The following is a 13,421-nucleotide window of genomic DNA, read 5'->3' as shown; positions in this document are numbered from 1 at the left end:
TTTGTCCATAATCTGCTTTATCCTTGGTAGAAAGTTGACACAGATAAAAATACACTTTCATGCCATACACTGAATGCACTGACCTTTGGGTATGCCAAATAAATTGGAAAACCATTTATAGATAAAATGCCTTAATGGAATGTATTTTGGGATAATCCAGTGTGTTAAATATCCTGCGAATCACGTGATGGATAACACTGCTTTAAAAGAAAAATGCTGTAAATCCAGCATTAGCATAAATGATTGCTGTGTACTGACAGCATTGCCTCCAATAGCTAAAGGCAACCTTAAATGTTAAAGCAGTACCTATCATCACTGTGGAAGTGGCAAATTGAAATCAAAGACTCAAATGTTTAAAATAAACACTAATTCAAATGATTTATGATATAAAATATTTTTCTACTATAACATTTATTATGAGTTTGACTCTTTCATTGGCAAGAATGTGAGTAGGACATCAGCACTTTTGGGACTTTGTTGATATTACATTTTGGAACTCGCCCCAAGTAAAATATAAAAAAAAAAAAACAGAGTCATGATGAGCGATTTGTTGGTCCTGACTTTGGGTATTTTGAGCCTGACTTGGAGTTTTTGGACTAAATTCGCGATGTGATTTGGGCTTTATAGTTCCCCAAGGACTAAACTTGTGACCTGTTGGTCTTGACTTCACTTTATTTAACTTTTGGTTTGATCATAGGTTTGAATGGCTCTTTGAACTGTTGGTTTTAACTGTTACTTGACGTGGCACTCTTTCGTATTAGCTGAAGTTTTGGCACTTTTGTAGTGGGAGTTGACTTGGAGCTTACTGGTTCTTAGCTTGATTTTTAAACTTGGATTGTACTCTGAATATACAACTTGACTTCATACTGTTGAGTTTTTGATGCTTTGAAAGAATACTTGCTCTTGACTTGTTTTTTGACTCTGGACTTGACCGTAGATTTAGCTACAATCTTGTTGGTATTGACTTGTTCTTTTAACCCTTTGTACTAGGGCTGAACGATTATGGAAAATAATCTAATTGCGATTTTTTTTTGCCCCAATATTGCGATTGCGATGCGATATGCGATTATTTTTTAAGGTCTTTGTCTTCTGTATTATTAAACAAAGACAAGCAATACATCATATAGTATGGCCAATACTATATTACATTAATTTTAAACTGTTCTTTCCTGGAAGACAGACCTCTGTTATGATGACATGAGGTGATGCATGAATTGATGACTGACATTTTTATTTAACTTCTTCAATCACAACAGTATATTTGAACATACACAATAGTTTATTTTTAGCTTACAAACATCTGAGAATAAAGTGCTGACAAGGAACCCTGGTGTAAACATTAAAATGAAAGTCAGTACAATGTGCAGATTGCAGAAATATACATAAAAAAAATCAGTGGCTTTACCACACTCAGTTTTTCGACATCTGTGAACTACTAGACAGTCATTCAATTAAAAAATAATATTAAATAAATAAAACTAATAAATAAAAAATACACACATCTTACTGATCTCTGCAGTCAGTAACATTACACATAAAGTGCAAACATAATAGCAATTGTATAAACACACACACAAACACGCCTTTAAAGTTTAAAGGCGTGAAATTGGACGGTCTAGCCTTCTGATTAGCGTCACCGCTGTCTCGGTGGAGTTTAATAAACTCGGCCGTCTGCTCCTTGCTATCTAAAATATAACCAGACACTGGTGTAAATTCTCGACTGTCTCATACTTCTGTTTAATAAGTTTTCTGTTTGACGTTTAGTCAGCTGTGTGAAAACCAAGGAGGAACCCACCCGGGGGATTAATAAAGTTTTATTTTATCTAATCTAATAACTTTAATCTCAGCCAAACCGATTTACTCACGAACAAACAAAACACTGAAAAAAGCCCAACAATAACATTTTTAGGTTGTCTAAGTGACTTATATATTACGTTTAACCCGAGCAGCGAAACTCCGCGGTGATCTGAAAATGATGTGCCGGGAGTTGTGCCGTTCTCGGCCGCATCAGTAACCCTCGAGCTCCCGGCTAGCTGTCGAGCTGGTGGGTAGCAGACGCCTCTGAAAACGTCGAAGCACTTTTGCAAATATGGGATATCTTGATAAACCGAGCAGATATTTGATGTTTACACAACTACTTTCTCGCCTGAAAATATGTTAAAAGTTTATTTTGTGACCCAGAAAGATTAGTATGAGTAATTTTAAAACTTAGTAGCGGCCGCCATTGCTGGAAACTGGAGTTTGGCTGGGCCGCGCTATGAATTCTGGGATATGGTAGTAATTTGGACAGCCTTATAATCACAGTATAATCACAGCCTTTGCGGTTAGAAAATTGCACTTGATCATGTCGCGATATTATCGCAAATGCGATATATCGTTCAGCCCTACTTTGTACATAACCATCAGCAACTAGTTAAAAAATAGAATTATTCATACATGTTAGTGTAACTGCAGCTGTGTGTTCTGGAGACATGACTGCACGAGAACATCGTACACAGAAACACGCGTGTGCGCACACTCTTTGTTGGATCTGCTTTCTGACACATTGTTCTCATTATGTTTCTGGCAGAAACACTCGAGGGAAGAAATTGAGAGAGAGAGGGTGAAAAACTAGAGGTGGGACTGTGAAAGATGTGTGGAAAGAAGAATAAGATTGAGAAAGACTGAGGAAAACAGGACAGACAGAAAGGCAACTTAGCAGCGGAGTTTAGAGAGTAAGAGTGAGTGAGACAAAAGCGAGTGTGGAGAGGTTTGCTGGCCAAAACACAGGGGAATTTCTGGGCAGTTTGGGGGGAAAATCCAGAGGCTGGGGTCTGACTGAGTGACTTGCTGCTCTGTAAGCTATTATTTCAGCCATACCATGAGATGATTACTTCTGTGTGTGTGTGTGTGTGTGTGGTAAAGAAGAGTAGTTCTCTGGTAGCTTTGTACCACAACTATTGCCACAACCAAATATGTGTCGAGTCAGACTCTTTCTCTTCCACATGTTATTTTTTCCCGTGCATCCTCTTTCCTTGCAGGCAGTGAGGTATGAAGAGAGGCAGATGAGCCAGACTCACGGGGATGTTGGTCGGCATCTCCGGGGAATTTCCTTCACACACGTTAGTGTAGAAACATACAGACGCACCGATACATGAACAGAGGCGAGAGTCCTCTGTGCATAGGCCTAATTAAAAGCAGAAGTGGAGCTGAGCGACAGGTCTACAGAACTAATGAGTTCATCCAACAGCACCGAAGCAGAGGCAGACAGCACTGAATCTGCCTGCCACGATAGAAAAGGAAGACAGTGTTTTATCACAAAGTTGCAGACTGTGAAGAGGAAGAGTGATTATTTCTGGCAGAAAAACGGAAGGAGGGGAAAATCTTTTTAACCAATCTATAACAGATACTTGGAAAACCCACCTGTCTCCGCCAAGAGTTTGTACTAGGTGGTCTTGACTTGGAACGCTGATTTAGGAGTTGCTGGTCTTTAATTGGTCTTGGCCATGGACTCTATATAAGGGGTGGAGGTAGCCAGGCTGACATCACCCATCGGTTAGTGAAGTCACAGAAGGTTCGAGCTGAGTGTTTTTGCAGTCACCATCTTAATATTTTGTAACTGGACTTGCAGAGGTGGTTCACGCGCGCATATTGCAGTGACCTGTTAAAAGCACCATAATTTACAACACAACATTATCAGGACTTGTAATGCACGAGCTTCCACATACACAGTGTGCTGCAGAAAGCTCTCAAAAGATCTCTGAATCTGCTGTCATGCCTCATGTTCAGCTGTATAGTGGATTGCATAATTAGTAGTTCAGAGAAATATGTATCTGCCAGTAGGCTACAGCCAAGAGTAACAATGTGGTGACATCGCAGCAGCTGGAAACTGCACAAGAGGTAAAGCTTGTTTGTGGCATCTCAGCTTTAAAGAGAGACAACAACCAGCGATGATGGCTACATCAAAGAGTGCAGCCACTGCAAGGCCTTTCATTTCGGCCAAAAACACACACACACACAAGGAAAACTGAATAGAAGCAGATGTACAGTGGCCCACAGTGCCAATGTATTACACAACAGAGCATTCACAAGCTTCACTGCAGCCGGACAACAACTTAATTACACACAATGGAGATGGAGATCAGCATTTCAGGTCTATTCCATCGTCATCTATTCGTCCCTTAATATTTGCATGTTTTTCTTTTTAATTTCAAAAGTGCATGGAGATTAGAGCTGCAACCATTAGTCAAAACAGAATTAAACCACAACTATTTTGGGAATTTGCTGCTTAACTGAATATCTCTGGCTTTGGGAGAGATGGTTGGTCAAAACCAGCATTTTAAGGATGTTGGATTGGGTTCTGGAAAAATATGTGGGGCTTAATGTCTCTTTTTTTTGGATTAAACAAAAGTACAGATTAATTAAGACAAATTATTATTATTATCTATATAGTGGTTTGTTGCAGCTGAAACATAAGTATGGCTGGACTTTTCAACCTTGTTATTATATCTGTTAGTTCATAAGAGAATTATAATAGTTCTATCTCAGTTGCATTGCTATAATTTTGATCCTTTTTTCTGTCTGAGAGTGTATCAGATACTCTCAAGTTTATTCCAATATAAAAAATTGTTAAATTCCTGAAAACATTGGTTATCCTATCCCATCCTACCCTGTCCTGTTACGGCCAATGATCCATGCCCAACACAAGAAGTCTGTCAGAGTGGACTATCTTCAAGTATGACTTTTGGCCCCTGATTTAGTTTTGGATTTTTGGTCATTTGAGAAATTTTAGTCTCTTTTCAGCTTCGGTGTAATTTAGGTCTTCTAAACATTTTGGCCGTAGCTGTTGCCATCTTTGTGTGAGGTTCCTGTGGGTAGAGAGTTCGGGTTTCAGGGTGTGTGCCAGCTATTACAAACCCAGCGGTCCGCCAGGCCTCTGCTTACGCACCATCAGCAACATCATTCGTTGCTGAATGGGAATGCCACATACATATACAGATGTAATATTTATATGGCATATGTCACTAAGTTCTTCAGTCGTTACCCCAGGAATCCACCGGGCACAGCTGCTCTATGCACTGCGTGGCTTAAATTAAAGGTCTATATTTCATGGAAGTTTTATCAAGCTGCAGGGACAGGCTAGGAGAACAGGAGGGCAGACACACCAATGAGAATCTGGTCAGATTTTTAAAATGGAGACCTCAAGCAGATTACACACTGTGGATCTAAAATGATTCTGATGGGGTTTTTTGTTGTTGTCGTTTTGTTTTTAAGCTGTGCTTAAGACAGAACAATTCACTGGGCTTCAGCTATCCTAATGTTATGCATTAGCATTTATTTAGTCTTTTTCTAATCTTACCGGACACTCAAAGGGCTTTAGACTACAAGCCTCATATCATACTGACTGTATAATACACTGATTTTTACCAAGGATGTCAGTAATTGTTATTGTTTGTTGTTCATGAAAACAAATAAAAACTCAAAAAAATAATTAATAAGGGAAAATGTATCTGATTTGCAGAAGCTGGCCATCAGACACCTTAAATCCACTGAAAAGATCAATATTTAGAAGTTCAAGAAAAGGAAAAATGTGTACAGATCTATTACGTGAACCTTGCTGGTTCTCATGCATAAAGAAGATAAAGATGAACCCTTTAACACAGAGCTGACATCATTGTGAAACACTCTGATATTGCAAAGGAAACATTTGCTTTCATGTCCCCCATTTTCTTTGTTTGTTTAAAGAGCCAAGAGCAAGATTTTTTTATTACTGACAGGGAAAATGGTCTCTACTGGTCCACAGTACCTTAAACAAATATTGATAAATGAAATGAACTGATCTGAAGGACACTTGAGATGCTCTGGTCTCGACTTGTTCTGGTCTCGTCTGGTCAACGTGTAGCCTGCAGTTCAGGTAGGCTGAGTTGACATGACTGACTCGGACAGTTGAAGATATTCTGCCTGTTCAGGATGAAAAGCTCTTTGGTGACTTTGCTGCGTGTTCTGATCAGATGTCGTCCAGTGTGTTTGGACACGTTTGGCTGAATCTGCGTTCATCCTGCTGCTTTGGTCTGGAGTGAAATCATTAATAAGAGTTAGTGTGCAAGTTCCATTGGCAGGAAGAAGCAGCACCATTTAATTGATGAGATGGGACTTTGGCTTATAAGATTTTCCTCCTCCCGTCACAGAGATCGATGGAGCTGGACGTGAATATTTGCTGTTTGTTGATTAGGTAGTGTCCACCGGTTCATTCTCTGTTGATTATCTGAGCCTGATTCATGGTGGCTGCAGTCTAAACAGAGATCCAGCACCTCCAGCTCTTCTGGGCTGAGACATGATCTCTCTGGTATGTCCTGGAGCCTTTTCTCTATTGGATATGCCTGAAACGCTTCACCTGGGACGATTCCAGGAGACATCGGGGTTAGATGATCAAACCTTCTGCACTGGCTCTGTTTGATGTGGATGAGAAGAGGCTACCAAATGACTGCGGTAGCAGCACCCAAAAAAAAAGCCAATTTCCACAGCTTGCATGCTTTCTGTCGCTGTCTACAGTTCAAGAAAGAAAGCTGCTGTTAGGAAACAGAGACGTTCACACAGACAATCACAGCCCGGTGATCCACAGTGAGATGTTCACATGCAGAGATATAAACATGCAGAACCACAAAGAGACCAGGGTCTGCTGACGGAAAATATCTTGGCTGAACATCTCTGCACCAAATCTGATTATTAGTGTGAGAGTGGGGCTTTGCAGCAGAGACATGCATTTCTCTAGAACTCTCACACATAAACACTGGCATTCAGGAATGCTTTCACACTCTCCTACTTAGTCCAAACCACTTAGGTTTGCAGAAATGGCCCCAGACCGTGTTGGTGTGGGTGGTGTGGTTAGGATGGCTGGTCTTTGCTCTTGCCTTAGCATTACTCCCCACTCCACCCTTCCCTCTGACTCATACGTGTAATGTACACAGTCACCGTGCAGCATGCTTTGCACCTACATATCAGTCAATCTGTATCTCACTGAGTGATTCAGGGTCACACACAGGCACTCTAGTGGTTTTCCACCTTCAAGCTTCCGGTACCCCACCACTCTGAAACATGCAGTTTCACTGACACTGTAAGATCATATCTGTGTTGTCATTTTATTTATTTATGTATTTATTTAGTTTGCAATAGCAGTGAGAGAAGCTGGACATTTTAGCCAGACGTCGAGAACAACTGAAACGACAACTTTAATGATTATTTATACACAGCTTTAGCTTTTTCTTGAATATTTTAAGTACTTATTCATTACTTTTAACTTTTTCATAATGCATCCATAAATTTCAGTCATGTATTGCTTTTTAATCTGCAGTCAAACTGTATAACTTATTATTTAAGGTCTTTTGTGTTTATTCTTCAACATTTAAATGCTTTTATTTGAATTTCAGCTGCCACATCCATTTTTTAGCCAGCTTATTTAAATATCTGTCATGCAGTTTTTGCTGCTCGTTTTCTCTTTCGGTTTCTTTTAAATTTTAATTTTTAACAACCCATATCTTTAAGCCCATCAACAGTTTATACTTTTAGATAACCAAGTCAGCTGATTACTCTTTACATTTCCTAAAAATCTGACTCATTTATAAAGCTTAAATCTTTGGATGCCTTTCTTAGATGATTGCTAAATAGGTTTACCAGCTTCTCACTGTCAGTGTGTACTGTTCAAGTATTAAAGCTGTCATGAATATTTATTCATACCTCAGTTCATAATTTTGAGCCATTGGATTCACATTCTCTTGAACCATTGTAGGTCTCTCTTGCGCATGCATACCTTCACAATCCTAATATCCTGGTCTACATTCAAGAATGACCTCACCTCCCGAGAGCCTCGTCTCAGGTTTCATGCAGAGCAGACCGACTCATTGTCCAACATACACTCCAGACTCTCTCTTTTAGCTCCCATACTCACTTATTTTGCACACAAATGGACTACGAGAGCATGCACAGGACTGAACACGGAGCAAATGTAGTGTTCATTCGCACAGGAGGATAAAACGGATGAAGAAGAATAAGTGAAGGCAAGGTGGGGGTGAGAAGGCGGCAAAAGTCCAAATTTGGAAAGTGAATCCATCACATCGGAGCAAAAGTGATTTTTATTACAAACAGCTGACCTCGAAGCCGTACGGCCGAGTCAGGTCCTGTTTTTCTAAGATAATTTCACGCAGGAGACCACTTTAAAGAATAAAGACGGCCTCTGGGTTCTCGGCCAAAATATGATGTTATTATGTTCAAAACATCAGGTTGGATATCAGGTTGGATAAATACAGGACCAAACCTGAGGCTGAAAGAAGTGCTCTCCACGCGTGTTTTCAGAAGCAGGTTAAAAGCTGACTTCTTTCAGAAAACATCCCAGAGATTCCTTATGGTTTGGGTTAAAGATGGCCACTCCAAATATCGCAACCAAGCATCTGTCTTATTTTAGCTTATTTTACATTCAGCTTCTCAAAAACAGCAACATGATTGGTTTATTCGATGATGAAAAAGAAGGGGTAAATGTCCATCTCATATATTTGATTTTCTCTTGATTAATGGTGCCACAGTTTGCACTAAGATCAAGATGAAATAAATAAAATATATATAAGTAAATAAAACTTAAAGCATAATTAAATCTACCTTAGATAACATAAAAATATAAATATGCTGAAATAATGTAATAAAAGGGTAAAAAAAAAATATAACAACTACGCAAAATAAAAACAACCTCATTGGTTGATGTGCTTCTTCTATTGTTACTCCACAGTGAAGTACATCCGTGAGGTTTCTCCACTGTTCAAGAAGCCATCCCTGGTGGCTGACCTGCCGTGGGACGGCGTCCGCCCACAGTCACCCAGCTACAGCGGCAGCGATGACTCAGGGTCGCCCAAACACAGCAGCAGCTCCTCCTCATCCAAAGACAGAAAGGTCATCAGTCTGAAGATGTGCTTCATCTGCAGAAACCTCACCATGCCAGACCTGGAGAACAGGTGTGTGTGTGTGTGAGGGAAATACCTGTGTATGTGGGAGGTTGGGTGTGGTTGGGTGTGTAATCGTTTTCAGTGCCTAACCTCTGTTCATTAGATTGGAATGTTTGTTTTATAAAGAGATAAAAAGCACGACAGACACACTCCTGTGTCTTTGTGAATATTTAAGTGGGCCTGCAATGCTTTTCCTTAGTTTTTGTCATATATTTAGCGAAAGGATTCACCACTGTTCAGATATATATCAACAGCGGCGAATGCTTTCACCAAACATGGCCAAAGTTTCAAATAAGGAGACCTGTGTATATACAGAATGCTCCCAACACTGGCCAACAAGTTCTGTTTTTCTTTGTTGTGCTCCTGGGCCTGGTTAATGTCAAACAGAGGGCATTTCCTTTAGATGGTTATAGAAGGAGCTCAGCTCTCAGCACAGCGGCCTCCATCCACCTGCTCCGTGCGTCTCCGAATGCTTTCTACTCTGTTTGCAAATAGAAGGAAAGTGAAAAGTGAAGAAAAGTTCTAACTATGGATTTGCTGCAGTTTTGGCTGAGCTAATCCTAACACAGGGCTGTTCCATGTAATAAGGCCATTGTTGAGTCAGGTTGGGCAAGTTTAAAAACTAGAAGCCGCCAATATATGCGTGCATGCAGTGCCCCACCCCTGACACTCTTTACTGTATCTACTGAATTGTAAGAAATACATGTGTAAAATTTCAGAATTAGTTCTGATAGCTGTCCTGTAATTATAAACCGTTTTATTTAATTCACATAAAGTATGGTTGGCAATGGGGGAGGTCTTATCAGTAAGAAAAGCTGTAAAATTAATGAGTTAAAAGTCCAGAATTTAGTCTTTGATGGGCCAATTATGGCTGCCCAACTGTTTGACAGCAACACTTGGGGATGAAGTTGTCATTATATATGGGTAGGCGTCCTGCAGTGTGCAGCTACTTCAGCGCGGGCTCTGGGATAGCTCGTTAGTTCAGAAAGTTCTCGGACATGGGAACAAGACTTGCACACTGGCTGTTTGTTCTGCATGACTTAGCATCCACCGTATAGTGCCAGTTCTCTGTGTCGCTGCATTCACTATTCATGCTGATGAGAATCTCCCGTGTCTCTCTAGTGCAACGCAACAAAAACTGAGGAGAGACTCTTCCCCGGTGCTGTTCAGCAATTACAATAATAATTATTACCAGAGTTTAATTCCATAAAATTAGCGAAATAAAAAGTGACAAATCAAGTAATGGACTCACCTAATTGTCCAAGAAAGAATGCAGAAGTACAAATGTTTCTCTGTGTTTATCGCGCAATAAATAGGAGAATGGTGGAAAATGTCCAAGTAAAGCAGCACCTGCAGAAAAGGCCTATTCCCTTTAAGCCGGTGGGTTATAGTTTAAAAATTGCACCTTAAAAAACATGCCCAGATTCAGCCGGTTACAGCTGCAAATCTGCAGGGCGAATGAAAAACGTCTGGCTGTTTGGATAACAGACACTTGGGAGAAATTTGAAACACAATGAGCCTTCTTGGCCGCGTCACCAGGTCAGAGTGAGATCTGAAAACTGCCAAAGTAAAACCACACTGAGTCACTCACACTGATGTTATCGTAGCAGTTCTATAAAGCTCTACCACTACAGCTCCAAAGCGTAACACAACGAGTGCTGCGTCCATTTGATTAGTTTGATATTTCAGAAGGACAGACAGGTCTGAGGAAATGGCACACAAGAGAGGCACTGAGGTATATGCACCTGTTACCAAATACTAAAGGGTATTAGCAATGATACAGCAATGATAGCTGATTGATTACAAAAGGATTTTAGAGGTTAATGTAGTATCACCTTTCACTAAACGGAGTCACCAAAATAAGTTAATAAAGCATTAAAAAAAAAAGTCAAATTCACAAGCGATATCTTCCAGAGAGGACTGTTATCTTCATCTGTCATTTATATTTGGTGGCAGCACAAACAGAACAGCGAGAACAAAGCAAAAACAGACATCCCCTTGATTAGGTATGAAAAGGAGGAACTGAGGCGGAGGTGCATTGCAAAGCAGCTTGCACATGTGCAGCTGTGCAGCAACGGTGGGCAGGCTATAAGAAAGTGCCCAACCAATGGGGGATGGCATTGAGATGCACTCATTCTCTGGGATTCCTGCTGATCTGTCACCTTCAGCCACATTATGATTCTGTTCAACGCTGTTTTTTAAGTTTGAACTATTCCTGCCACAAAGGTCTTAGCAGGCAAACATACAGGGGGAAGAATTATAATCTGAGTTTTAACAGTTAGTTTCCATAAAGATGATGCAAATCCTAATTGTTGCTCAGATAAACAGTGAGTCGCCCTTTTGCAAATCGAGTCTGCGGGAATCGATCGAAGCGTGTTTGTGAATATAACTGCTGAGTGGGTGGAATTTTATAGCGAGGAGTGAGCTGGATTTCTGAATCATCAGCTTGAAACACAAAACTAAGGAATGCCAGCTGCAGTTAAAAGCTCTAAACTGCAGCATGCAGCAGTTAAATGATTATTTACTGAGGAAATTAGATTTAACTTCATCATGAATAACCCACTAGAAGGTACTTGGTTTTAGTGGCTACCATCACTTCCTCCATTTCCAAACTGCACTATTCTTTTACGGCTCATTGTTAGGTAATTTTAAAGAAAGTGACCTTTAATCGTTATCATAATTATTGAAGTCTGATCTAGTTGATGATTCCCTTTTCTCTCATCCAGACTGTTAGAGCTCCATTCCCCAGACGGCCAGCACACGGTGGTGCTGCGATGTAAAGACGGCCCCACCGCCAACACCTGGTTCACTGCCATCCACACCAACATTGCCGCCCTGCTGCCACAGACCTTGGCTCACATCAGCGCCTACCTGGGGGCCTCGACCTCAGCCTCCACACACCCCCATCTCAAACACATCGGCTGGCTGGCTGAACAGGTATTTTTACCTGCGTGCTGTACTGTACATGAGTTACTACATTAAAAAAAGACCAAAAAGCCCCAAAACAACGACACACATGACCAGATGACTTTGAGCTGGAAGACAAGCGGAGAAAAAGTTTTCGTTGCCAGGTTTTGTTGCTTAATGGATGAACTGTTTGTTTTGAACCCTCTCTTGCTCTGTCTCTACTGAGGCTTTACTTTCACTTTCTATCACCCTCTCTTTTTGCCCGATGTGCAGCAGCATGGCTCTTTAACAGGGCAGAATTTCCATAGTTACCCCAACTGTTTCACCACCCACCTTTTAGGTACCTGTGAAAAGCTACCAAAGGCCACCGTGTTGGGGGAAAAAAAATACACTGTCACCCGAGCCTTAGTTTTCCTGGGATATTTTTGTATCCAGCAGCAAAATTGCATCAAAGCTTAAGGAGACCCAGTGTAAACACAGATCCACCTCTACGCACTTTGTATTGTAAGTAAATGCACTTATAAAAAAAACAGAAGAACATACAATGAATGCGCAAAACACAGACTGCATGAGAGGGTAGACAATAGAGGCATGTAAGGAAGAAGAGGTGCTCATTGCATGATGGGAAGTCCCCCTGCAGTGGGAAACTATGCTAGCATAGCTGAAGGGGTCGTTCAGAGTGACAAGAACCAGTCCAAACTAGAAGATTTATCCAAAAAGAAATCATCCAGAGAGGGTGCCTGTCTCCTAAATCCAAATTGAGAGCTGGGTCCTCAGAAGAGGTACCTAATAGCTGAAGGCTCTGCCTCCTACTCTATGTTTAGAAACTCTAGAAATTCCAAATAAGCCTGCATCCTGAAAGCAAAGTGCTCCACAGGGGTAACTAGGGCTGCTCGATTATGGCAAAAATGATAATCACGATTATTTTCACTGAAATTGAGATCGCGATTATTTGACAATATTTATTTAACCCTTTAAGACCTACTATAGAACCAAGTCCGCCAGAGCTTATATTATTTTTTTACATGTTGTAGTGCCATTTGTGGGAGCATTTCAAGTTGCTAAATAACTGTTATAGCCCATATTTTAATAATATGTATGCATTAAGTCCATAGTAACTACATTAATTGCAAAAAAGTGCAATAAACTACAAAAAAATTGAAAATCATTTTTGTTTTGTTTTTTTTACATATATTTCTACTTGGAGAAATTTAAGAGGTTTATCCCTCAAAACTTTAAATACAAAAAAGTTGCAAAAAATAGTTTACAACAACAGGAAATTTATTTTGAGTGTCTCCATAGTTTTATTTTGGAGATACACCAATTTTTATATACACTGCAGGAAAAACAAAAAAAAAAACAATCCTATGATGCAAATTTGCAAAGAAAACAGCATGTGCATCAAAATAAACTATTTCCAGCAGTGCAATTCGAGTTCTAAGCATCCCAGAAACTATTCAGTAAAGCCAAACATGACCAGTAGAGGTTTTTAAGGTCTACAAGTAAAAAACTACATTTCCGCGAAATGACGTCACTTCCGGTTTC

At 40.2% G+C, this 13,421-nt stretch overlaps 1 protein-coding gene across 1 annotated transcript in view; it reads left to right on the top strand.

Moving 5' to 3' along the window:
• The window catches only part of sntb2 (syntrophin, beta 2), a 34,518-nt gene that overhangs the window by 9,734 nt on the left and 11,363 nt on the right, over window positions 1-13,421 (top strand). Inside the window, exons 2-3 of the mRNA XM_085360145.1 lie at window positions 8,756-8,978; window positions 11,696-11,906. Coding sequence (XP_085216271.1) covers window positions 8,756-8,978; window positions 11,696-11,906 — 434 coding nt within the window. The remainder of the gene's footprint in view (window positions 1-8,755; window positions 8,979-11,695; window positions 11,907-13,421) is intronic.

This window comes from Diplotaxodon limnothrissa, linkage group LG7 (assembly GCF_057381915.1).
Source record: "Diplotaxodon limnothrissa isolate DT_005_m linkage group LG7, D_limnothrissa_male_GT1.1, whole genome shotgun sequence".
In the NCBI taxonomy this organism is placed as follows: domain Eukaryota; kingdom Metazoa; phylum Chordata; class Actinopteri; order Cichliformes; family Cichlidae; genus Diplotaxodon; species Diplotaxodon limnothrissa.
Note: the sequence above shows the minus strand (reverse complement) of the source record. Positions and strands in the feature narration are given on the sequence as shown.